The following is a 26,892-nucleotide window of genomic DNA, read 5'->3' as shown; positions in this document are numbered from 1 at the left end:
ATGCAGAATAGCCTGTTACCCCAGCAGCCTATTTAAAAACTCCTTTTTCCAGCTTCATATCTGTGTGAAGTCAGCTTTACTTCAACTCAAATAACAGACAACAGATTGTAGAAGCAGCTATGAGAATCCAGCTGTCTTCCATTAAGGCAGACTATCAAGAGAGATTTGGAAAAATGTAAAATGTCACTCTTCTCCCTGGATATGTTTTGGAAGTTGTTTTTTCATAAAAAGTTAACATAATTAAGTTACTGTTATTTAAAAATGCATTTAATGTAGTAAATACCCAATAGATACAACCCAGGTAATAAAAGCTGTTTGGCGTTCATTTTTTATGTAGTGTAAAGGGGTCTGGAGACCAAAATTGAAAACTGCCAACCTAGGGAAGTTACTCCTCCAAATCATCTTCCAATATTATGCATTTACTTCTAAAAGACAACAGAAGGCAAGAACTGGGCCACACCCAGCTCGTGCTGCCCCGTAACACGGAGGGGACACTAGATCTTGAGAAACCTCTAACCTATTGATCTCTCAACCAAAACTCGGTGTCAGTTCCTGCAGGAGCACTGATCGTGGGCAGCGTACAGTGGAGGGGACCGAGGGCATAAGCCTGACTGACGGGAAGCTGCCACCTGTTCCCCCAGCACTGGCTAAAAAAACAAATCCTTAGGTTGGAGAAAGGAAACTTAATTTGGAATCACTGCAAAGACATGGTTTCTCAAGTCATTTTATTAGAATGTGACTCAAAAGGAACTACAAAGAACATGCCTACAAATGCTGTACACGTTTATGCTCGACAAGCTACAGGACACCCGCAGACACTAGATCGACAGAATGGATGGCACGGGAGCCAGAAGGAAAAACGGTGGGGGTGGGCCAGCACCGACAGGCCAGACCAGGTCTCCCCTACTGAGGTCCCATACAACGTACATGTTCCTAATTCAGGTTTAACCCTCCCCTCTGTATGAGCAAATGTCTCAGTCTGAGTCACTGTCTGTCTCAGCTTCCTTCACATCCACGCTGAATTTGTATTCCTGGTCACATCCCATGTAAGCATCGCTCATGAAGTACAGAGTGTAGTTGTGTGCACCAGTGGCTGGGGCCACAAAGTCAAGCTTCACCTGGAGAGAGAGGCAGATCTCAGGACGTGCTCGGACACGGGGAGAGTTCTCGCCCTGCCCCGTCTCAGAGCATGCTGGGGCCAGAGGGCACACTCACCTTGGCCTTCTGCTGCAGGGTCAGCCTCTTGATGGAGATGAGGCTGTTGGACTTGGCATCTCCAATCACCACCCACCAGCCCTCTTCACGTTTCTGTAGTGACCAAAAGCCAACAATTTCAGCATGTAAAACTTGGTGGCCATGACACCAGGAGAAAAGTTACAGAAGTAAGAAAACAAAAACCAGAAACAGGAAACTTTCTAAAATTTCTTCCCAAAATACAATTTGATGTAACTAAGGTTTTAATCTGAGGTATCACAAGTGAGCTCAATGTTTACATTAAGCAGGTGAACTCACTTATTGGTTCTGGCTCATTTCCTTGTCCCAGAGTACTTTCTCCCATTTAGTGCTTGCCACTAAATCCAAGATTCCACTAAGAGACACTTAGTCTTTGGGGCCTGGCAGCTTGGAGTTCCTCAGAGACACTTTCAAGTAAAAGGCATATATGCCAGATGAGAAAAACACGTTAACACGGAGATGAGCCTTGCCTCTGTCAGGAATCCCTCGGCTGGCTGCTCCACTGTCAGAAAACCCAAGTATTCCAATTTAAAGTGCTCTTTCCTCAGAGCTCATTAAACAACTAGTTTGTAAAGTTAAATATTACAGTGTATCTGGTTTCTGCTTTCAGTTATTCTCCCATACAAGGGATCAGGTTTCCTCTTCAGTAGTAAAGAACCAAGCAACCGGAAGGAGAGCAAGTAGCAATGAGAAAGGAGAGCGAAGAAACACCAACTGGCAAAGGCCAAGTGTCCTGGAGCTATTTAGAGTTAAAGACAAATGCTTCTTCCTAGCCGTGGATGTCAGCAGTTCCACAAAACGGGCTTTCAATAGTGACCTAATGACCTGAATTGTCTTAACACAAGAAACCACCCAAAAACTCCCACAAAAAACACCCAGGACCCCAAGATTGATATTCAGCCTTGTCCCTTCGTTATTACTCTAAATTTCACTCCCGCAGTGCCTATGTACCACTGTAGCCCAGACTCTAGCCCACAGGTAGGGCCCAAGAAGACCCCTGGTAAAGCCAGCCACCAGCACGTACCTGTGGGAAGAGAGGTGCAATCACCGGGCCTGTGACCTCCTCCTCTCGCTCCAGCTGCACCAGCACCACAACTGGCCCGCCACTGTGGGGAGAGAAGCAGGGCGCCCGTCAGAGCACACTGTCGCCCTGTGCCCAGCAGGGGCCCCAGGCAGAGCACCTGGCCCTCTCCAGCTCACCTGCGGATGCTGTCCTTATCCACCACTTCGTAGGACAGCTCGATGTTGGGGTAGCGGTTGCAGAAGCGGGCCACGTCGGCGATCTGGCTGTCAGTCAGCTGAAGCAGCGCGTTGCGCTCTTCGTCCTCCATCTCCATGATGTCGAAAACACTCTCCACCCCCTGCAGTGGGCATTCGAGGTCAGGGAAGAAGAGAGAACGCACACTAACAGTATATGAAACTGGCATTTCCTACGCTATCAGATCTAAAGAAGACACGGCTTCAGAAAGAACACGGCCTGCAGTTGTCAGGCTCTCCAGCATCTAGGTGGGTAACAGCTTCCAAGAAACCAGAACCAGAAGTCTCCGCTCCCATGACCCCTCCCACAACCACCCCCAGGACAAGACCTCAGCTCCCAGGCTCAGGCCCCAGCACTCCAGGTGGGACCCGGCTCACCTTGTCCGTGCAACGTTTGATATGCTCTGAGGTGAAGTGTGGCAGCTGCTTCAGGTATGAGTCCTTGGACCACATGGCTTGGGTGACCATCTGGGCCAGTTCCATGGCTGCCAGAGCAGGGCTGAGCCACCCGTTGCTGGACAGGACGTCCACACAGGCCTGGATGAGCCGGATTGCCTGAACAGGGGCAGGAGAGCAGGAGCAGGCAGGGTTGGGACCGCCACTTCACAGGCTGCACTGGCCCCTCCACCCAGCTCGCACGGCACCCACTCCGTACCTTGCTGAGGATTTCCTCTGTGTCGGACTGCAGCTCAGCGCTCAGCTGCATGCGGGACAAGTGAGCCTGCAGGAGCAGGTTGGTCTTGACGTGAGGGTCGTTGAACTTAGGATTATTCAGCTTGTGAGGGACCTTCTGAGCCAACTGGAGAGTGGAAGAAAAAGAGCTGGTGACGAACAAGTGACCCTGCCTAAGACCAGCTCTCAGGCCCAAAGCACCACCTGTCCCAGGCTCACAGCCCTTCAAAACCCAGAGCGGTGGATGGGTGGTGGGGGTTGAGGTGTGTGTGGTGTGTGAGGAAGGTCGGGGGTGGGGAGGGGTTGGTGTTTTCCCACGGTGGCAGGGGTATCATGTGCTCTGGGCACACAGGCCAAATTTCAACTCCAAGGAAGCTCTCCTGAAGCCGAGACGTCCTCACCTGCCGCAGGAGGTTGTCTTCATGGTGCCGGATGGGAATGTTTTCATACTCGGCCGCGTTGGAGATGATCTCGATAAGCCCTCGCACTTTGGTCTTGGCATTGAGGGACATGCTGAAGAGCTCTGAGAGGAAAAGGGACGGAGATTTGGGAGGAGTCAAAGCAGGCAGAGAAGGAGCAGGGAGGAGGGAGTTACTCCTGGGCTATCCCAGTTCTCCCCTCAATACGTCCCTCTGACAAACACATGGGGCACCGGAAGCCCCAGGGTCTGTCATCCCAGTGGGCTGCAGACCCTGCGTTTTAAGACTCCCCTGGCTCAGGCCCCCACAGACAGCAGCCCCTGCCGGCCCTCACCAATGGTGGTGTAGTTGATGTAATAGTAGGCAGCGATCATGCCCAGGTTCAAGGGCGCCACGTCCATTTCGTCCTCAATGCTGATGCATTTGGACTGCTCCAGGTCACTCAGGGTCTGTTCCACGAGCTCTGACAAGTGGTCAGACAGGTGACGATGGGAGATGCCTGAGGGTGAGAGATGAGTGGGGAGTCACAGGGAGATGGCAGGCAAGGGCCATGAAAACCACAAAAGGGTAAGGAGAGCCCCAGTGTCCACTGACCCTGCAGGTTGTAGTAATTGGGGTTCTGTGTCATGCGGCGGTACAGGAAGGTCCAGGTGAGGTAGTCCACGGCGTCCTGCTTGTTCTCAATGGTCTTGGTGACAATCTCAGCGTTGAAGTGGTCGTGCATACAGTGGTCTAGGTGAGACTCTACCGGCAATGGCTCATATAAGAACTTTTTGAAGAAATCCTACAGGAGAAGAAATAGCAATAAAAAAGTCAGTGACGATATGGTCATGAAGAAGGGCCAAGGGCAAATCCACAGGGCATGGCCCCTGTGTGACAGACAGACACAGCTAATACAAAAGGGAAGAAACCAGCTGCAGACAAGGAGAGCTGGGTCTGGACCAGGAGAGTTGGGGTGTATGCCTATTTCCACAGGTATCACTGGTTATTTTTACAGTGGGGACAGAGGGGCACCAAGTCACACAGTCCGAGCAGTGCGTAAGGAAAGATGGAACCAGCCCAAGGGCAAAGACCTCAACACACAGAGCCAACTGCAGCAGCAAAAATCAAAGGCTACAAAGTTCTACGCAGCTGAGAAGCTTATTACAAAAGCAGCGTGGAAAATGAGAAGCAGAGGTTGACAAGAAGAACGTAAAAGAGTAACTAGAGACATCTATCCAAGGAGGGAGTCTGCTCTGAGGCCCAGCGAGCGGCGGGGGCGGACCTTCTTGGAGCCCTGGCACATGATGACGCAGCGCCCCTCGTCATCCTGCAGGGGGCGGTTGGCATGCCCCACCATCTGCAGCACGTCGTAGATGGGGTAATCCACGTACCTGGGATGGGAGAGGAGAGAAGGCAAAGCTGCATCAACAGAGCCCACATTCAGGAGGATGATGCCCTAAACGTCGAATAAAATCCAAGTGTGGGGAGATGTGGGCAAACAACAGCCAAACTCCGTGTCTCCGAGTTCCTGTGCCAGGCACTAGTTTCACATGTTACCTACATGTCATTTTAGTTTTCAAGTGTAAGCGTTGTGACTTTGTTGCTCAGGGTCCTTGAACCAAAGCTACAAATCCATCTAATGGCAAGAGCAGAATTACTCCTTATTACATTAGCCAATACGTTAAGGCAAGCTACCAAACTTCAAAGCTTCGTATTTCAAGAGTGATCAAGTTACTCAACTCAAAAACCAAACCTAGACACAGGTTCAGACATTAAAAAATAAGTTCACACAAGTAAAACTCTGGCTGGGGTGGAATCGAGGCTGGCTGTTTATTTCCCTTAACCTTTTCTTCAGGACAGTGAACATGTGGATCTGCAGTGCTCTGTTCACTGTAGGAGGGAGGGGCCCACTAACGCGGAGCACGGCTGTACTCACGCGTGGATCTTGCCGTTGTAGTACTGGGTGTCCATGATGATCACCAGGTGCGCGGCCACGTTCATGCCCCAGCAGAGGCTCCGAGAAGCTACCACCACCTGGATGGCCCCTGAGCGGCAGAGGGAGGAGGAGACTGAGCGCAGGGCTCCCTGGGTGAGGCAGGACTTGCTGCCTCCTGGGTAGGTACTGACTCGTGCTCCGTTTCAGAACTCAGAGCAGAGCTTGCCAGGAGCAAGCAAGCTACGTGACTAGAGGCTAACACGGTGCTGCAGGAGGTGGCTTCAGGCCACTGCTGCCCTGCTGTGAGACTACCCTAGAAGAAACGAGGTAGTCCTAGGACAGAATGCCAAGCCCGGGAAAAGCTAGGCTGACACGCCTACCTGACAGCCAGGCCTTGTCAACTGAAAGGTGCTGACACCACGTCAGCACAGGCTGGCTCAGTACACAGCAGCAAAATCGAGCTCTCTCTGAGTGTGCCCCAAACCACACAGATTCAGGGGTCAAGGAGTGACAGTAAGTGATCTGGCAGGAGCAGCTCCACTGAGCAGTGTCCGAATGATAATATTCTGCACAAAATGCCAGATGTCCACACGGGACAGTGGCACACAGCTACCCAAGGGCAACTAACAGTGTGCACTACATCTCTAACCACCCTGCTGAGTCTGGTCCATGGAGAACCAGGTCTAGAAGCCAAAGGTTCTCGTCGGAAAAACCAGGTTCTGCAATAGTACAACCTTATGGGCCTGTTGTTTTCTCACCTAGCAGTAGGGGTCATGTTTGCTCCACCTTCATCACAAGGATATTGACAGGATCAAATAAGATAAAACATAAGAAATGATCTGATAAACATTTTGAAAATGACTAGTGTGCTCTAGAGAAATATCACCCTCACCCAAAAGTTTGACACCCACCCCCTGGGACACCCTGGGAGCTAATCTCACTGTGCCTCAAGGCGTGTTCTTTACCTGAGCTGAAGAGCTGCTCCACCAGGCGCCGCTCCATGGGGCTCAGGCCCTCGTGCAGGTAGCCCACCCCATTTAACAGCGTCTCCTTGAGCGTGCTGTCACTCAGCTTCTCCAGGTAGGGGATCAGATCCTTCTCGGTGCAGTGCAGGAACCTGGGGGGCACGAGCACTCAGTCAGCCCGGAGCAGTTCCAACCCCAGTAGCGACCATTCTGGCTGTGCCACACCCAGCCCCAAGCCAGGCGGGGGCGACCCCCACCCCCAGGAACAGCACTCCCTTCAAGGTGGACCAGACGCACTTGAGCAACTGTCCTCACACCCGCCCCCAGCAGCCAGGCCCAGCCCACCTCTGCCGCTGGATGTCCGCCGCACACGTGGTGAGGATGTCAATGGCGGTGAGGCGGGTCTGCTTGCGAGACGGAACAAAGACGATGACAGGTTTCTTGGGCGAGTGCTTGGTGATGGCATGGTACACGGGCTTGGCCATGGACAGCAGGCGAGTCTGCGTGTGGCTAATGTTGAAGCCCTGGAGACCAAGGAAGAAGTTACGAAACCTGGATACCCTGGATATGAGGCCACTCGGGAACAGGAAGAGCGGGTCCTACCTGGATGTGCAGCTCCAAGGGCACGGGGCGCACGTTCGGGTGGAAGTTGAAAGTGGAGGTGGCGCTGCACCCCAGCCAGTGGGCCACATCCTTAGCGTTTGAGAGTGAGGAGCTGAGCGCCACAATTCGGATGGGTCGCTCAATCTGGGATGAGATGTAGCGCATACGGGAGCAGATCACTTCTAAGACAGGCTGGGAAGAGGGAGGAGGGGGTCACTACTGGCCCAGGCCCTCCATCCTCGGCCCTGAGTCACCCTTCCTGTTCAGCCCACCCTCCTCGGGATGATCTCCTCATTCTGCCTTCTAATTAGGGGCTCTCCCACCATTGGGCCCACCTCCTCCACTGCAGCAATCTCCACTAAGCGATGCTATTCTCCAAGAGGACTACAAAAAAGGCTCACGTCATCCTTTTGGAAGGTGACGGGCAAATCCCCTTGGGAGAAGCCCCGGGTCTCTGGCCTCGGGCCCAAACATAAGGCCCAATCCCAAGGCTACGCTGCCGGTCCCCACTTCTCTTCTGCGCTGCAGGTCAGGCCATACCCCATTCTCGCCCCCAATAAGGTGGACCTCGTCCACCACGAACAGGTTGATGTTCTGGACGTTCTTGCGCTGCTTCCACCGCCGGGACAGGATGTCCCACTTCTCAGGGGTGCTGATAATGATGTTGCCTTTGCCCAGAAGCTTCAGGTCGGTGCTGGTCTCCCCGGTCAGCAGCACCACCTTCTTGTTGAGCCTGTCCTGGAACTTCTCGTACCAGTCCATGTACACCTGGCGGGCGGACGGGTGGACGGGCGGGGAGGCAGAATAATATCATCTCATTTATTATGAGAAACAGCTGAGAAGCCAAACACAGAGACCTGTTGCCCTATAGATCCCAAGTTACTTCATAATCGCACACCAACCTCTAAGTGATGGGAATGCTTTTCTTTAGTATGCAGACTGAGGAAAGGACCAACAGCAGGCAGAGTCTTACCCCAGCTGACTCTGCAAACTTCAGGACTCAAAAATACCTTGCTCTGGACTCACAGGGGGAAGTAATTTCTGGGAAGAGTCACACGTGGCGCACCTGCTCTGCCAGGGCCTCCATGGGGGTGATGTAGACGCAGCGCCCCTCTGAGTTCTGCAGTAGCATCCGCAGGATGGCGAACTCCGCACAGATGGTCTTCCCACTGCCCGTGGGCGCGCCCACGAACACGTTGTCATCGCTGTTGTACACGGTGTTAAACACTGAGAACCGACAGAGACACAGGGTGAACGTCCACGGAGATGAGACCCAGAACAGAGGACACACGGGAAACGCAGCCAGTTAGTCCGGACTGCCATCCACCAAGGGCTGACAGCACAGGGCCTCCAACTGCAGTCAGCCTGCAACATCTCTCCCCATCATTCCTTCCCTCCCTCCCACACAAGAGAGGAAAAGACCAAGGTCACTAGTTTAGGTCCTGTGGAGATATGTGGGGGGACGACAGAAGCAAAGGAGGCCAAAGTCCTTCCCTGCTTCCCTGCCAGTCTCCCCAGGGATGAGGATGCTGAACAAAAGGGAACCAGCTCCCTTCCTCTGCCCTTCTAACCCTCTCCAGAGTTTCCTGGAAACAACTAATAGAGAAAGAAAATAAAAGCCCAAGCTCTGGCATCCAGACTGGGTTCAAGTCAAGTTTTAGTATTTATTAGCTGGTTCAATGGGGTGCCTCTCCCTGCCTGTTTCCTCATCTGCAGAATAGGACACTGACAGTAGTAACTCCAACAGCAAATCCCTCCCAGGAGCAGTAGGAAGAATAAAAGAGAAAACACTTGGGGTGCACCCAGCCCAAAACACATAGAACACAGGATGTGCTCTGTGAACACAGCTGTTCTTTAAAGCGATGGAGAAGGAGGCCTCAGTCAACGCCACACACCCTGGTTCAACACTGGAGCCTCCTGAGCGTGAGAAATGACAGTGCCCCATGATGAGACCTGCTCTATCGACCCTCCTCAGTGAGATGTGCAAAGCAGCAAATTGAACAGTAACCACTGGCCTCTGGGAAGCAGAAACGTCCTGGCCGCCCCAACAGGTGGCGCTGACGAGCCCCCACCCATGCCAAGCACCTGCCCACTTCCCCTCCTGCCAGAGAACTGAGCTGTCTCGAGGGGACCTTAGACGGCCTCCAAAGGAACTGACCACCTGGGAGTGGAAACACTTACCCTGGGTCTGGATGGGGTTGAAGAAAGGAAATTTGTCTTGGTAAAGGCTCTCAAAGGCACTGTTTCTCAGGGCAGACACGGGCAAGGGCTGCAGGTCCAGCAGCTCGGTGGGGGGCGGGTACTTCTCTGGCAGGATCAGGTGCCGGAAGGAGACAGGCAGCTGGGTCTCACAAGCTGCCAGAAAAGAAAACGGGAGGGCAATAAGCACACTGGGAACCCCAAGGCAGCACACACATCACTCCCCCAGCTAAGGCCGCCCAGTACAAGGGGCAAGACAGCCTTCTGGCTGCCCCGGGACAACCTGGCTGAGGGGACGCACTCACAGAGCCAGCGGTCAGACACCACTCGGATGAAGTACTGAGGGGGCAGTGGTTCAAAGACAGGCACGAAGAACGTAATGAGGTGCTCGTCCTGGGCATACTTGGCCTTGAGTAGGAAGTATTCATGGTGCAGTATCACCTCGCTGTCCACATCCTCCACCAGAATCCAGAACGCCTCTGAGGAACCATGGACCTGCCCACACGAGCACAAGTGAAAGGAACGTGAGCCGCTGGGACCTCAGACCTGCAATACCGCACTCCTCAAGGTCACCCTGAAGCCAGAGCCCTGCCACGCACAACCTGACCTTTTCATCCCACTGGAAATCCGGCGTGATGGTCAGCTCCACTTTCAGGGTGGAGCGTGTGATAGGTTGCAGGTGCACTGACAGCTCCAACTTGGGAAACAGGTGGACATATTTGTGGATGGTCTTCCCCATCTTGGGCATGCGGATAAGCTCCCCTGTGAGGGCACGAGAGAGCACAGGGGCTGCAGCTGGCCTGCCCAACACACCTGCCCTCTGGGCCCCAAGCTCCACGGGAAACGGGCAGGTTCCACCCCAGTGGGGCAGGCTCTGCCCTTCACTCTCAGTGGAGCCCAGAGGATTCAAAGCCCCCAGACCAAGAGCTGGCCTCGTAATTAAGTGGGATGTGACAAGTGACCACAGGACATTAGGGCACGGGGCCAAGGAACCAGAAAGCAGGCAGGCTTAAGAGGAAGTCTGAGCTGTGAGGACAAGGATGAGCGCTTTCCACACACCTATCTCATTGTGATTCAAGTCATACAGGCGCTCAAAGGGGAAGTTTTTCTTCTCAATCTTCTTCACTACTTCTTCAGGCAGCTTCCGGAACTGGCGCAGAGGACACATGGACTGCCACCTACCCAGGAGGGAGACAGAACTGTCAGTCCTGGAGCAGGGCTGGTAACAGACTGCCTTCTCCTGTGACCACACAGGACAGTCACAACTGTGACAGCAGTAAGGCCTGAGGGCCACATCTGCCAACACCCTCCAAGATGCTCCAGCTCCACCCCAAGGGGCCTGTCCCATGTCAGGGAGAGAAGATGCATTCTAGGGCTCCCCCACCAAACCCCGCCGCATGGGGACCCCAACTCCTGGCGCCGGCTTCCAGCTCAGCTGCTCTTACATGCGCTTGTCGATCATCTTGCAGAGGTTCAGGGTCTTGTCTGTAAGCTGGGCCCAGCCTCGGTTTAGGACGATCTCAAAGATGGCCCGCATCAACCGGCCAGCTGACTACAGAAAGATGAAGTGCCCCCTCTGTTACGTCCCCACTGTCCCAGACCTAATGAAGCTGCTCTACATGGGGTGTCATTACCTCAAGCTCTGATGCAACTGGCGACACTGACTCAAAAGCCGAGTCCCTCTGTAATTACTCCCAATTCCCCTACAGCAGTGCTCGCTGAATGCAGGACAGTTAGAAGTGCAGCTCCAGCTCACTGCACAGCGTTTTAACCCATCACTCGCTGCATGATTTTAAAGCTTTCGGTTCATTTACCATTTAATGTTCTAGTAAGATTAAGGGCGCAAATGACGTGCCCTTGGAGGTAAACACAAAGAGTAGCTAATAAAGCCTTTGACCATTTCTGGATTCACTCACGAGCCCAGCAGCCACAGTGGGATGTAATTCCCTGGAGGGAGGCAGACGCTGAAGTCTTGTGGATCTTCCCAGGAGCCTCCCCAGCATCTCTCTCAAGGCCTTATGTTTCCTACGTGCTCACGATAGTAAAACAGAGTGGCTACATCACATGTGCACCAGTCAAAAAGCCAAATACCACAGAACTCAGCACTTCTCCCTCACTAGTGTCAGGCCCACTTTCTCAAAACACACAGAGCACACAATGGACTAGAACTGTTCAGGGGGTGACACAACCCTGTCCTCACCTGGGTAACATATACCATGTCAGCCATCAGTGCAAAGCCCTCCAATTTCAGCTGCGAGATGAAAGCCTGGAGAAGCACATTGATCTGGAAAAAAGCAAGGTCAGCCAGAGGCAGCCAATCACTGAACAGCCCAAGAAAGTAAACCCCATTTCTGCTCTAGGCTTCTGAGCCACGTAGGATCTTCTAGAGCTCTTGATTTACAGGCATTAAATAATTGTCACTCCATGTAAAAAGAACACACGAGAAAGATGCAGAAACTGGGAGAACTGAGGTTACCAGGCACAGGCCCAAATTCAAGGTTCATCTTTTAGAAGATTAGGAAAATCACCTGATCCTCACCCCAAGCACAGGGGAGTTGGGCTCACCTTGGCACTGGGTTCCTCGATGCTCTCCTTCACAGGGATGGGCACCCTCTCCAGCAACTTCTGCAACTCCAGCTTCTCTTCCTGCCACAAGGCAAACAGGTCAAGGAGAAGCCAGGAGGCCAAGGAGAGAACCATCCAGCGACATGGAGCTGAGTACCAACCTCTGGTTCCAACACGCTGTGTGTGTGGACTCACCTCTCTCACAGTGATGTTCTTGAACTCTGAGGACAAGGAGAAGACTCTGAAAAGCTCAATCTCACTCAGAGTGGGCTTTAGCAGCTGGTTGTAGGTCTGGACCGTATCATTGGTGATGTAGTAGTGGCTGGCTATACGGCCGAGCTCTGTCACCTACGAAGAAGGAAGACTCAATCCAGTGGTAACCTCTCACTGTGGACAACGCGTGCCCACTGGATGAACTCACCCCAGCACAAGTGCCAGGCCCAAGCCCATGAAAGAAAGATGGCACAACAGTCTGACCCACAGAGAACTGATGCCCACACAGAAAAGATAGCTGAATTGGCTATCCCAGCTCGACACTAAAGGAGGCACTGTCAGGTTTTATACTGTTCTAGAAGTTCCTAGGTTCAAAGGGCACAATCCAATGCCATCCAGTTTTCCCACTGTTCTAAGCAACAGACAATGAGACAGGAAGTACTCAAATCAAGAAAACAACGTGAAAAATTGAGTCCTGGGGCCACAACTTTTGCTGGGACCTTTGCCTCCATCCCTCAGCCGGCTCACCTGGAAGTTGCCCGTCTTCTTGTCATACTTGACCAGATTGTTCTTATCCAGCATCAAGGCAGCAGTATGAACCAGATCCAGTCGGCGCTGGTCCAGCAGCGGGTCTCCCTTGAGGTCATCGTGAGAGATGCCGTAGAGGGTTGGGGATCGGAGCATTCGGATGTAGAGGTAGGCATAGCCCAGCCAGTTCACTGCATCCTACAACAGACAGCTCGTGGGTCTTAGTGTGAACTGATGTCCAAGTGAAAAGCTGCCATGGCTCACTTAGAAATTAACTCCCAGCTATGAGGACATGTATTATACTGTCTTGAGAATATTTATAATATTTCATTACTAAAGAAACACAGTCTTTTCTAAGATTTTAGCAACAAGGTGGAACTATCAGCCACAGACCCAAGCAGCTCATGAGAGACTGCTTACACTGAAGATGTTGGGCCCAGGGCTGGAGGACCCCAGACGCCGGTGGCCCAGGGCATCACAACAGAGACCACCCCACTCCTGGTACCCTGGACTCTCTGGAGAAGGCAGGAGGCACCAAGGGCAGAGCCCTTCCCTACCTTTGCGTTCTGGACATTCCCCAGCACGATTTCCGCATTGAGCATGTCGGGCAGCTTCGACACCATCTGGCTCTCAATAGGAAGCTGCTGATTGAGGAGGGACAGGTAGTACTGGAGCTCCCCGTGAGAAGTGATGAGGATGCCTTCACCCTTGGTGTCATACTGCGGTCTTCCAGCACGTCCCAGCATCTACGTCCGAGACAGCAAACCAAGAGGGCTGTGGCCACACAGCTTCTGGGTTTGATTCCAGGCTTCTGCTTTATAGAACTGCGCCTTCCATCTGCCATCCTTTGGGCATCCTGGCATTTTATACACAGCATACTTTTCCCCACTGAGAATAAACTCAAAAGCTCCGTACCTGCAGAATATCCAGTGCCCCCAGTTCTGTCCAGCGCCCCTTCTCTGGACTGTATACCTGGGTGCCTTTGATGATGACGGTGTGTGCGGGGAGATTCACACCCCAAGCCAGAGTTGCCGTGGAAACTAAAACCTACAGAAGCAAAGCAAGGTAGTAAGGAAAGTAGACGTAATTACCACCAAGTATTATTAACCTCCTCAACTTCTCCAGGCAACTGGCCTTAGAACATTCAGCAGGACTGAGGCAGGTCCCGTACTTGTCAATGCAACACCAGAGCAAAAAAGAGCGGAGGCCTTGGGCTCCTTGTCTATTCAAGAATTAACATTTCAAGACTCTAGAGACACTGATGAGGTGGAAGTGCAGACCTGTGTGAATCAACTTAAGGCTACCAGGCAATTAAAACTACAGGCTCTCCTGAGCCAGGGAATGAACAAGTTCCTGGCCTTACGAGGCCTTGTCTGACATCTGGAGGCATCCACATGCCCATTTTGCTATGCTCCTCAGACACTCTCCTGAACTCACTCACCTTCCCTCGTGCAGCACGGGAAGTTATACTGACGTACCTGCCACAACCCTCTGACCTGGGTTACCTGAGCCAGAAACAACGAAGTACTGGGCACAAATGTGTGCAACCACCTTCGATGTGCCGGGTCTTCTGAAGTCTGCGTTTTGCCCTTCCTCACCTGAATGTGTTTATCAGCAAAAAGATCCTCTACAAGTGTCCGGTCAACTCTGGTCATGCCCGCGTGATGAATGGCAAAGCCGTAAGGCAGAAGATCCTTCAGCTCCAGGTTCTGTGGGACAGAAAAAGAGCAGGTGGTGAGGTAAGCCTTCCTGAGGGACCTCTCCCAGAGACTAAGAAAGTCTCCTCACATGAGACTCGGCCCCTTACATATTCCATGTAACCACGACCAGACATCAGACCTCAACCTGTGTGAAGCAGCACCACGATGCAATCCTAGAGGACTGCCTGGACAACTCAGATTGAGCCAGCTAGCAGGAAGGAATGAGAGAACCAGGCCTGCCTCTCCTCACCTTGCACTGCTCAGCTTCTGTCCGAAGGACTTCCGTGGAGGCTGAGCCCTCTCTCAGAAACAGCCCCAGCGTGTCCTTCTCCAGGCACATGTCCCGGATGGCCCTGGCCGTCTTCCCAGTCTCCTTCCGGGAGTGGACAAACACCAGAACCTGAGTAGAAACCACAGGGTTTGCCAGAGTCAAGAACCACAGCTCCAAGAGCCACTCCCATGGCCACAGGGAACCAGCGACAGGAAGCAGAAGCTGCACTATTATAAGGCCAGAAACTGAGGTCATGAAGAGGGGCAAGGGCAGGAAAGCGTGCCGGCCCAGGAGCCCAACAGGGTCAGCAAGACCCTGAGCGAATGAACTTCCCAAGTACAGTGACAAGGGTCTTATAACCAGGAAACTAAACTGACTCTCGGCACCCTCTCTTTAACAGTAAGTTTAAATACAACAGGGATGCAAATTCAGGAATCTCAATTTCCGAGGCCTGATGAGATTCTAAGCCAAATGAAAGTGTCGGCAAGACAGCAGCTAAAACGTTATGTAAAGTAACGGGCAGTGGTCTTTATAAACAGACTTAGGAAGTAAGTCTCAGTGTGAAACTAGCATGATTTTGTAGGAAATAAAGTCCTCCAAGTACTTGGTGTCAAGAAAAAAGATTTGTCTCTTCATCTAAATTCTTATGTTTTTTATCAGACAAAAATACTTAGTGTTCAATGAAAAAATTATACACTTTCTAGTAAAATGCCCTTCCGCTAGTTTTTAATTTTTTATCTTTATTTCTACTATATATTTAGTGTAAGCCACCCAAATCTTTTATGGAAGAACCCTTGATAATGTAGACAGACTGATTACCTGCACCTGGGGGATTTCTTCAATTACAAACTCAATTTCTTTAATGGTTATAGGACTCTTCAGGGTATTCATTTCATCTAGGCTGTTTTGGTGGTTTTTGAGGGATTGGCCGATTTCTTTTAGGGTGTCAAACTTATGTGTAAAGTTACTCATAGTATTCTTTTATTATCCTTTCAAAGGCTAAAGATTCTGTACTAATATTCCACCTCGTTCCTGGTACCAGTGACTTGGGTTGGTCTCTCTTTGACAATCTTGCCTGATGGTCAGTCAAAACTTCAAAAAAACAGAGTTCAAGAATAACAAGAAACCACGACAGACCTGATTTTTTCCAGCATGTTCCATGATTTTCTCATAGACTATTTCATTCATGATCTGGAAACGCTTGATAGCTTTTTTCTCTGTGATGCCTACGTAAGTCTGTTCCAGAGGCACTGGGCGGAAGCTACAAGTTAAACAGACAAATGAGGCTTCTGACACAGAATACTGAGGAAATAAACAGTTTTTTTCACTGCCAGGGAACTAAACTCCTCTTTTTGTATTCACATCCCATCAAAATGCAAAGGCCCTTCTAAATCCCAATCCGACAGAGCTCCTTGAGAAAGGGGAAGGACAGCGGGAAGGTCACCCTGGTTAAACTTCTCCCAGGGACTAAGAGGCACCAGATAAACCTTAGTTATCCAGGCAGAGGAAAAAAGCCATGTCTCCTAGTCTTCTCTCATACCTGTTGTCAAAGTAGAAGAGGCCCTTGGCAGGATCGACACGCAGAAACGTGGCCACATCTTCATAGTTGGGGAGGGTGGCACTAAGACCGATGAGTCGGACATCCTCTTGGGTCATCTCAATGTTTCGGATGGCCCTGGCCACCAAAGCTTCTAAGACAGGCCCTCTGTCATCATGGAGAAGATGGATCTCATCCTAAGGAATGGAAGGGCAATAAACTACCTGTAGGACTAGAGAAATGTGGCCCCCTTTCCTGGTACTAAGTAGGTACCTGACATGTCAAATAAAGAAGACAAGAAAAGGGATCCGAAGCCAGAGAAACCCAAAGGATGAGACATGAAATACCCCAGGAAGTAACTGCTCTGACCACGAGCTGCTTTGCTGCAGGTCAGTGAAACAATGCTTTATGGTAAGAAAATCTGACTCTTCAGGCAAATGAATTTGTAACTTCAAAGATAAATTTCTTCACTAAAAATGAAGCTTCTGATCAGACCATATTTATATCAAAAAAGGTTTCACCTCTGGGCAATTATCTTTACCGAGAAGGAAAGATATGAAGCAATGAAGAATTCACATAGCCTAAGGCAGTGCCTTCTCAAAAGCAGCAGACCTTATTAAAATGCAGATTGCATTTCAGCAGGTCTGAGCAGGGCAAGGCACTCGGCATTTCTAATAAGACTTTGAGTAGCAGGCTCTACAGCAAGCACTGGCAGTATTTTAGGCTTGTGGGCCACTCACTGTTAAAAATACTCAACTCTTGTCACTGTAGCAAAAAAGCAGCTGCGAACAATACATGAACAAACATGTTCGGCTGTGTTCTAACACAAAAACCCGTAGCACAGACTGCCAACCCCTATTCTAGAACGCTGCAGATAAGCACACAGGGTCTCCTTTCTGCTTTCCCAGCCAGTCTAAAGAAACTACACTCAGACTCAGTCGTTCCTCCCAGCTGCTTCTCTGGGAACACAGCATTCTGACTCCTTACGCATTCCTTCTGAGAGTGGATTATTTATCTCTAAAACTCTTTGTTCCGGGAGAAAATAAGTAGTTTTTTTGTTTGTCTGCTTACATTTATTTCAAAGTACTTAAGACATAAAGAAGATATAAAGACTAATGGCAAACACCGTGCACCTACTGGGAAATGTTTGAATTAGGTGCAGATGCTCACTCGGCGGCAAGAGTAACAGACAGCAGCTGCCATTAAAAGGCTAGTGACCAGAGAAAAGGCACTGAAGAAACGTTTAGTGTTAAAACCCAACAAACCGTACTCAACCGGCCTGGTCTCCAAGCTCCCCCAAGTCCACCCTGCTCACCAGAATGATGAGCCGCACGAGCTGCGTGTAGGTGCGCTCCCCACCCTTGCGGGTAATGATGTCCCACTTCTCGGGGGTGCAGACGATGATCTGAGTGGCGCTGATCTCCTCCTTGCACAGCTGGTGGTCGCCAGTCAGTTCTGCAACAGTGATGCCATACGTGGCCAGGCGCTGGATGGAGGAAAGGCACATCAGGCAAGAATGCTTGGAGGGGGTCCTGACACCACACTTCTACCCGAGAAGTCTGAGTGTGGGGCACTGGAAGTAGGTATCAACCCATCAGGGAAATATCAGGTGTATCAGATCGAGCACATGAACGTGTATTTCTAAGACAAATCCAGCTTTACACTCAGGCTAATGAAGCAGACAAAGCGCTCTGCACACAAGAGGGGGAATGGAAGCTTGCAGACAAGAGGACCTGGAATAACATCACTAGGTCTATTATCAACCATCCATGTGAGTGCTTCATAAATACTTCAATAATGTGAACGATACCAATGCAGAAAATGGCTACGGAGAGGACAAAAAGATGGTAAACCCTTATAAAAGCTCAAGACAAATCCAGGACTTTCTTGTTTCAGAATCACTCTGTACTTGGAACAAGTTCCATCTTTGAAGGAGAGAAAAAAAGACCACATGAGCCATTCCAGAAATGCCCTAACACAGGAGGCAGAGACGCACCATGCCTCTTCCCAATACTCTGACAGCTGCACCCAATATCTTCTGGACAAAAGTTCTACCCCCTTACCTTTCCAAAACTGCCCACCATCTCCTGTACCAAAGACCGCATGGGAGCGATGTAGATAATCTTGAAGTCATCCACGTTGATGGTGCCATCCATGTTAATGTGTTTCCCTATCTCTCGGAGCATACACATCAGGGCCACGTTGGTCTTCCCGGCACCCTAAGGGAGGTCAAGGACAAGAAGGCCTGAGTACCTCGTTATGCTCACTGCGCCAACTTCCATGGGCTCATCACCGAAACAGACCATGTCCTGAGCATTTTATCCTACCGTTCAACATCTTTTCTGTCAAAGAATAAATAATTAGGGGGTATGGGTGGAGATGAACAATCTTGCCCCCTAAAATATACACCGCATTCATTACACAAGAAAAAAGCAGGCAGGCAGTGCTTACAGTAGGAGCACACAGCAGCAGATTCTCATCTGTCTCCAGAGCAGCACGGTAGAGCTTACTCTGGATCCGATTCAGAGTTTTGAAGCCCTCGAATCCTGCCTGGGCGTACTTGGGCAACTTCTCCACTGGAAGCAGTTGCTACAAAAGAGAAATGCCACGCACATCACATCAGAAGCATCCTTGTGCAAACAATATTTCTGAGAGATTCCACTTCCTGGCAACCTCCCTGAGTAACTCTCCACTGAAGACTAGACCAGAGAGCTCAATATTTCCCCTGGGCTCAAAATCAAAAAGGGAAACTGCAGTAGGTTCCACTTCTGGAATGAACTATCTATGGCACAAAGCCGCTTTTTTTTTTCCTTGCAAAAAACTTTGTTTTCATTTGGTCCAAGGCTTGGGAAAGGGTTCCAGGGTGGTTAAAAGCTACTGAGTGGCTGCAGAGAGATACTTCAGGCAGAAGCCCTGAGACCAGAGGGGATCCCCAAAGGCCACTGGGTTCCAGAGGCTCCCAATCATGCTTAAACAAAGCCACATTTTGGTCAATGGGTTGAATTCAAACTGAAGGGAGGCAAACTGAGCAGAAAACTGAGCAAAGCAATTCACTCACTTCTTCTGAGCCAAATGGCTTGGGCTTCAGGGCAGGCACATGCACCTCTTCATAGCCCTTGCGCTGGCGACGGAAGGATCCGTCAGGAAGCTGACAGCGTTTATTGGCCATGAAGTGGCTCCCCTGGGTAAAAACTAGGTCCTCCAAGTCCAGAACCTGCCGCGGAGCCAGTGCCTGGGAGTATAAAAAACAAAAATACAAAGGAAGTGAGCAAGCCAAGCAAACGAGTTTCCCTCCTTCACAGCCTTGGAAATGGCCCTAATACCCACCTCGCCACCCTGGTCCAGATCCATGGTTTCCAGATCTGTGTCCATCCGGGACTGACGCACTCGCTCTCTCCGGGACCTCTCCTCCTATGACAGGGAAAAGATACAAAGAAGAGTAATGATTCATCACCATTCTAGCTTCTTGTCCTTTTCAGTCCCTTAACTGAGCCTGACTCATGGGTGCTGACTAGTTAAGTCCTGAAACAGAAGGACGGCCCTTGACGTTCAGACAGTTGACAGGGGACCACCAGAGTGATGAGATCAAACCGCTTTCAGGGTACAGAGCACAGTGCCGGGATTTCAGAAGTCAATGTTCAACAATTCAGCATCAAGGGCTGTCCCTGAGGGGCAAAACTGTGGGTTCTGTGTCCAGCAAACAAATGTGTTCTGTTCCTAGACTGTCAGTAATAAAGGAAAGGGCCCAGCTGCTGGTGAAGACAACAACAGGTCAGCAGTCTCTCCACTACACCAGTGTGAAAGCACTGATTCTAATCCATACCAACGAACAACCTCAAGGAATTTAGAAAAATACTTTACTTCTTTGACTTCCTCCTTTAATAGAAATTTAGCGTTATGCTACAATCTTCTAACTAGTGTCTCTTCCAAAGCAAACACTCCAGCTCAGGAATCAGATAAACCCAGCCCTTACCCGGATCAGATCCTCCTTCTCTGTTTCGTGGAGCTGGTAGAGGAACTTGGATAGCTCTGGGTCAGCTTCCATCTTTCCCATGATCCTTTCCTTTTCAGCTTCACTCTGTGCACTGGCCAGCAAGGTACAGTACAAAACTGTCAACAGCAAAAGGAACAAAGGGAAAGGGAGTAGGAGGCAGTGAGATAAAAATCAACCTTCAACCTCGGGGAAATGACACAAGTGGCAAAGCTATGAAAGCAACATGATCTCCATCACACACACACACGCACACCGCAGAGGCGTCCCCCGTATACTCACTCATCATCCTATGCTGCCGCAACACCTTAATAAAATCAAAAGTGTTGAAACCAAGGAGCAGAACCAGCTGATTCTCACATTCCCGATCATCACTGGCCGTCTGTAGAGAGAAGGAAACACCATCATCAAGACACAGCCATCTGCTTCCTGTGCTGTCCCATCTGCCAGGATACACTGAACACAGAAATATGATCCTGGCCATACCTTCAGGATCTCCAACACTTCATCTGCCTTCTTCTGCGACACGATGGCATCATCATAGAAGCGACTGAGCTGCCGCTGTAGCCAAAACGCATCAATATCCCGAGGGTGCAAATCCTTCTTCTTGGAACTCATGAGTTCACCTGAGGCCACAAGCTACAAAGTAACCAGGCACTGACTCACAATGTCTGATGTCTCTGTCCGCCCCAAGTGCTTTCGTAGCACCCTACCACCAAGTTCTACTGGGAATCTACAGCCTACCTTCTTTTGAGGACTCCAGGAGGGTGGGGGGGACAGACAGGGAGGGAGAGGGGGACTACAGGGGACACTGCTATACTGAGTTGAGGAGCACACCAAACTAAGATTTCATCAGCATATGCCTTTGGCTTGGAGGGTGATTGACTGAAATCTTATGAAAATCAAGATACTAGTTTATTATGGCTCACCCTATAAAAACATAGCTCAATAAATAATACGTAATAGGAATGAGGTCTGGGAAAGAACTGCTACACCCAGAAATAACCTGCCCTGCAGCAATGCGCAAGAGCAAGCTGTACTCACGTTGGCTGAGAGGGTGCAGCGCACCACCGCCTCATCTCCTTCCATGTCATCATCAGATGCCTCTTCTCGAACCTCCCCGTACACATCTTCATCACCTTCCTGTGGACACAGCCCCAACCCCAACTCAAGATCTGGAGCTGAACCTCACATCACCATAGAACCTCTCCCTCGAATCATTTAAAGTAAGCTTCATGGGTAGAGCAAAGGCTTTGCGGCGAAACCAACAGCTCACTAGAACCAGGGTCAGCCTCACTCCCAAGGACACTTAGTGGAAATGACCTCCCTACTCTCAGTCCACCTGGCACGGGTTCATTAGACCTTTCTATTCTCCTTTCTACTCCTCGCCTTACGCTGTCACTACGGCAATCAACTGGATCACAGTCTCGCTCACGTACACATAATCAGTAAATGAAAAAAAGAGCGATCAGGTAACAGGAGAGAAGAACTAGACAGAAGCACACCTGGAAAAGTACACAGTGCTCCTGACATACAGAGACCACACTCTGCTTTATGGTCGCTACTCACATTCCTGCTCACACTGTACTGTGTACTGAGCAGTGTCGTGTTAAAAGCAGGTCCTTAATAATAAGCATTTCTTAAATGAGTGAATGCCTATTAGCAAAGCATTCTTTTAGTTTGTTGCTACTTAAAACCATAAAATCCTATCAACTACTGCAGGGAGGGGCTTAGCAGTCATCTATCTCAATCACCTTATTTGACAGATGGAGAAACTGAAGCAAAATGACCTGCCCAAGATATAGGATCAAAATTCAGCCTTCTTGGCTCCCAGTTTGGTGCTCCTTCCTGCCACTCTCCTGTGCTACCCCTCCTTCCTGCCCTAGTTTATGACAGTCCAAGGCCAGCATTTTACCCTTCAGGAGCCAAATGCACCCACTGAGAACTCTAAGGCAACTGTGCACATTTTTCCAAGTGCTCCACTTGTTCCTGTTAGGTATATTTGAGAAACTCTGATTAGATGGTAAACCTCAGTGGTTGCTGCAACTGTTACTTCAACAACCTTATGTACAAAACATGCCCATGCTCTTGAGCAAATACGCATACTTTTAAAATAGGCAGACACAGTACTGGAAAGTGTGAAATAATCACAATAAGGTTAAAATGCAGTAAAACACAACAGCAAATACCCTCAATGAAGGTATACACTGTACTTATCTTTTTTCTTTTTGCTGATTCACTCAGTTTGTTTTCAATTATTATATTAATTTATAAGTTTAAATCTGCTTTATAAAATCTAAAGGAAAGTACAGCATCTTTTCAGCAAAATAGTATTTATACCCAAGTTTGATATCCCTTCAACACCATAAAATTTACCTGGCTTACGTGAGGTAGCTCCTTTACACGAGAAGTGGTCCCCTCACCTTAACCATTTAAAAAAAAATAACAAACCAGACTGGGTCTGCCTGCCCATCACTTACCTCTTCATCAGACTCAAACTGTACATTGACTCCATATGTCTCATCAATGTTGTCATCTGAAGCAATGAGAGATTAGAAAATGAGGACAGGAGACAGTCAGTGAAATGAGGCACCGTGGAGCTCACTTCCTCCCTAACTGCCTGACCTGCCTCTCTCCTCAGGACAGACCTAAGGTCTAAGGACTCACAAATGATCAATATATGAGAACCTTCTGTGCAGCCACCACTGAGGCCTCCTCCAACCTGCCAAGCTTGGATACAGCCTTGCTCTGCTTGCTCAGCCACCTGCACCAACACCTCAAGACCTCACCCAGCCCCATCCGTCCCCCGGCCCAGGCACCATCCAAGTTTTCTCCCATGTTCTATATAATAGAAGGGTCTTAAGAGTAAGAAATGGCTGCTGGAGTCTAGGGATTCTGGTGTCCATCAATCATAACTCTTCCAAAACCAGCAAATGGTATGGGAACTCAATGACACATTCAGAAGCTTTATGACTGAGGCTAGAAGATTACCTTTAGGGAGCAACTAGTTAATATGGTCAGGACACAGAGAGCTCACTCACCCATATTCTGGATTTCCTTGTCTCCACCGTAGTCTGTGATCTTTTTGCCCAAGTTCACTAGCACATGGTATCTGGTATCATCTGTCTGACCCAGCAGCAGGTCAATCTCCTTTCTCCTTTCTTTGTCCCGAAGCTTTTCATTCTTTAAAACAGCTAGAACTTCATCAGCTGCCCCACAAAGGATATCACGTGGCTGGTAGCAAAAAAAAAATTTAGAACAATGAGACTCAGACACAGAACATCACTGGCCAGCTTTATGTGACCATATTCTGACCATTTTCCCTAATGTTAATTAAAAAATGCCAAGGGTCACACAATTGAAGAAGACCCATCTGCTTCAAAAAAAGATTCGGCAGATGGTCTTAGGAAGCAGAAGGACTCGGTTTCCACAGCTGCCGCCTTGTCCCATGTGGGAGGCACTCTGCAGTGCCCCCACCCCCAGCCTGCCACCCTGTTGGTAATGCTGTCCTCACCCACCTCACCCGTCTCTCAGAGACTCACAGCGATCCCTAATCTAATCCCACGTATAATATAAAGAGCATGCATGATTTCTGGATACAGACCACCCAGGGTCACATCATGGCTCTGCCAAACACAACCTCTGTGACTAGGGAAAATTACTTAAGTATTCTTCACCTCATTCCTCTCTTCTGTAAAGTGGAAAATGAATATTAACAGTGCCTGGCCACAGAGCTAATGTGAGGATTGAGAGAAGACACAAAGTGCTATCCCACATAAAATAAATGCTCAGTAAATATTAGCCACTTCTACATATTGGTATGGCCCACACAGGAAAATCCACAGGCCAGGTTCCTTTTAGTGCCTCCTGCTTGTGACTTTCCAGAAACATAGCTTCAGCCTCTGGCTGCCTCACCTGGTCCCCAAGGGCAGCCTGGATGAAGCTGAGCAGAACTTCATAGGTCTCCCGAGTCTCTTTAGTTTTGGGCTTGTAGATGATGCCCACCATCTCATCGATGCCCTCCGAGAGCAGAGTGTAACCCTTCATCTTGTTGATATCATGGCGGTCCTCATCACGCTTTCTTCGCCTAAAGGACACACAGTGTGACGCTGAACAGGCAGAACCTTCCCTCTCAAAAGCAAGACTAAATCAAGCCCGCCCTCCTCTCCTTAGCTTCATGACAAACAGGTGTTATTTAAAACCATGAATCTGTACTTAGCAAATGATTCCCATTCGGCCTTAGTCACTTGTAGGAGTATTTCTTTATAGAAACACAGTAACAGAAAGGGAATCCTCTGTCATTCTCTCACTGGATGCACTAAATACAACAATAAGACATCCTCCTCATTCATTTAAAAAAGACAAACTTCACATCCATGTTCACAGCAACACTATTTATTAACAGCCAAGACACGGAAGCAAACTAAGTGACCACCACAACTGAATGGATAAAGGAGATCTGTATATGTATATATACATACAAAGGAATGTTACTCTGCCATAAAATAAAGTGAAATATTACCACTTGCAGCAATATGGATAAACCTACAGATTATCATACTAAAGTCAGTCAGTCAGAGAAAGATAAATATTATTATCACCTTACGTAGGATCTAAAAAAATAAAACAAACTTACTTACAAAACAGAAACAAACTCAGAGATACAGAAAACAAACCTATGGTTACCAAATGAAAAAGGGAGGGAGAAGGATAAATTAGTAGGAGTATGAGATCAATAGATACACACCACTATACATAAAATAGATAAACAATACAATTTACTGTATGGCACAGGAAACTATATTCAGCATCTTCTAATAACCTATAATGGAAAAGAATCTGAAGTTGTACACTTGAAGCTAACACAACATTGTAAGTCAATTATAGTTCAATTAAAAAAAAAAGTAAGAAAAAAAGTTAAGATAATCCTTTTTAATTTGTATGACAATATCAGCCCTTTTTTGCCCTCAAACACATTTTCTTTTTCTGCCAGAGAAGTTGATGCTTCAAAGGAAGCTACTGCCATCAATTCCTGGAAAAGAAGCCAAAACTAGGTCTATGAATTTTCAAGACTTCATCAGTGGAGAGGAGGAAGACAGAGATGATCAGGGTCAAAAGATAACAGTGAGATAAAGTTCGATGATTTTTTAAAGTTTTGAAATATATCCTCCCCAAAGTAAAAAAAACAACGAAAACCAAAAGACCTGTCTTTTACACACATGGATGCTTGGATGATAGTTTATAACAAAAGTGGAAGTGGAGACAAAAAAACAGAAGACAAAAGAAGTAGGGGCGGGAAGTTAATAATAGAAGAAAGAGTTGAGTTATTATGAAAAGGGAATATCAAGAGTCTTGAAAACATCATGAAGAAAATTAAGATCTCTCTAAGAACAAGAAACACATATGTTAGAGAAAGGTCTAAAAATTGTTTTCCACTTCAGGTACACTGGTTAAGATCAAAGAACTTTTCAATTCTGTTTTTACCTTCACTGGGTTGTTTTAATGCCACTGATGTTTCATCTTGCACCAAGCATTTCAGCAAAAACACTGCTCAAATGCCAAGAGAAAGTGGACTCTGGATGGAAAAAAAATCATTTTCCTCTTGGTACTTACTTGGCTCTTCTTTCCTCTTGCATTTGTGGTTTGGTCCGTTGAGCCTTATCTCCCATCCGGGTGCCTTCCAGCTTCCCAACCAGGGATAGCACCTCTCCTGTGGGTTCATCTCGGCGGGTCCGGTCAATGAGAGAGCGGTCAGCTTGGAGGACAAGATTCGAGTTCTGAAAATATCACAGTATTATCGAAACTCTGACATGAGTAGGATCAATTCTTACACACCAGCTGATAACAAAGGAAGTTAAGAATCGGAGCAACTAAGCGCTGATAACGATTAGTTGGAATAAAAAGACGTTTTCCTTGAGAGCATCATACAACTGCGCATGAGCAAAGGGCAATTAAATCACTGCCCACAACACCCACCTGAGAAAAGTGCTGGGCATGCCGGGAGTGACATACGAAAGGGGGTGGGTATAGCGCTTAGGGTACAAGGGACAAACACTCCTAGCAGAGCTCCTAGCCCATCCCGTCAGCCCCAGACCCCAGTGGGGTTATTCATATTGCCGTGTACTCCCACCGTCGCCCAATTTGAGTTATACTCTGCTTTCGTGGTTCTCCAGCAGGCCTTCAGACTGAAACTCCCTTCCTCAGCCTCCACCTCCCCACCGGGCTCCCCGGCCCGGAACCCTCCGCTAGCCCACACTCACCGCCTTGTACTCGTACTGCAGGCTACGGGCGGTCACATCCGCCATGGCTGCGACTGCTCGGGGGTCTCAGAGCGCCGCTCCCCCGAAACACACGCTACCAACGGCTGTGACTCTCAACTCCCGCCGCGCCGGAACAACGCAGGAGAGACGCACTGGAGAGAGAAAGAGACGGGTTCCTTTCCGCTTCCGGGTCGCGCGCCGGAAGTGTGGGCGGGGCGTACTCTGGTGAATACGCTCCGCTTGCCTAAGATCTTGTGGGCTCGACGGACGGGACCGGTTGAATCCCCGGACTCTCTCAAAATGGTTCCGGATACACCGCCCGTACTCTCCCCCACCTCCAGCTCCAGCCTTCGGCCCCCAGGGTTCTTCACCATAGCGAAACGTAGGTCTGCTTAGGCCCCTATCCTGTTCCAAGCCCTTTTCTACCCGCTTCTTCCTCTGGTAACAGTCCTGTGAACTATGCAGGCAAGGAGGGGCTAAGGAGCCCCGTTTCCGACTGAGGAAACTGAAGCATCTAACGAGGGTTTAAAGGGTGTGTGTGTGTGTGTGTGTGTGTATGCG

The 26,892-nt window shown here is 49.3% G+C and overlaps 1 protein-coding gene across 1 annotated transcript; it reads right to left on the bottom strand.

Moving 5' to 3' along the window:
• Window positions 1-708: 708 nt before the first annotated feature.
• SNRNP200 (small nuclear ribonucleoprotein U5 subunit 200) lies at window positions 709-26,502 on the bottom strand. Its single transcript, XM_031441197.2, has 45 exons — window positions 26,332-26,502; window positions 25,685-25,848; window positions 23,987-24,158; window positions 23,113-23,305; window positions 22,552-22,607; window positions 21,116-21,214; window positions 20,558-20,710; window positions 20,354-20,453; window positions 20,054-20,190; window positions 19,408-19,491; window positions 19,139-19,312; window positions 18,532-18,669; window positions 18,144-18,299; window positions 17,396-17,566; window positions 16,084-16,277; window positions 15,681-15,804; window positions 14,523-14,672; window positions 14,171-14,281; window positions 13,488-13,619; window positions 13,130-13,318; window positions 12,573-12,770; window positions 12,027-12,179; window positions 11,832-11,912; window positions 11,467-11,550; window positions 10,712-10,818; window positions 10,326-10,444; window positions 9,874-10,028; window positions 9,572-9,761; window positions 9,249-9,422; window positions 8,134-8,294; window positions 7,608-7,835; window positions 7,068-7,259; window positions 6,810-6,988; window positions 6,465-6,616; window positions 5,500-5,608; window positions 4,846-4,954; window positions 4,176-4,365; window positions 3,916-4,080; window positions 3,564-3,685; window positions 3,146-3,289; window positions 2,869-3,045; window positions 2,434-2,594; window positions 2,258-2,339; window positions 1,216-1,308; window positions 709-1,118 (listed from the first exon to the last, which is right to left on the bottom strand). Exons 1-45 carry the CDS (start codon window positions 26,374-26,376, stop codon window positions 975-977), a joined length of 6,411 nt encoding a protein of 2,136 aa, XP_031297057.1. The 5' UTR covers window positions 26,377-26,502; the 3' UTR covers window positions 709-974.
• Between the last annotated feature and the right edge of the window lie 390 nt (window positions 26,503-26,892).

The sequence above is a fragment of the Camelus dromedarius genome, chromosome 33 (genome assembly GCF_036321535.1).
Source record: "Camelus dromedarius isolate mCamDro1 chromosome 33, mCamDro1.pat, whole genome shotgun sequence".
In the NCBI taxonomy this organism is placed as follows: domain Eukaryota; kingdom Metazoa; phylum Chordata; class Mammalia; order Artiodactyla; family Camelidae; genus Camelus; species Camelus dromedarius.
Note: the sequence above shows the minus strand (reverse complement) of the source record. Positions and strands in the feature narration are given on the sequence as shown.

Coding starts and splice junctions, on each gene's coding strand:
- SNRNP200 (XM_031441197.2), bottom strand. CDS start 26,376: ATGGCGGATGTGACCGCCCGTAGCCTGCAGTACGAGTACAAGGCG. Junction 20,711..21,115: donor GCTGCACCCTCTCAGCCAAC/GTGAGTACAGCT, acceptor GTTACTTTGTAG/CTTGTGGCCTCAGGTGAACT. Junction 6,989..7,067: donor CCTTGGAGCTGCACATCCAG/GTAGGACCCGCT, acceptor CTTGGTCTCCAG/GGCTTCAACATTAGCCACAC.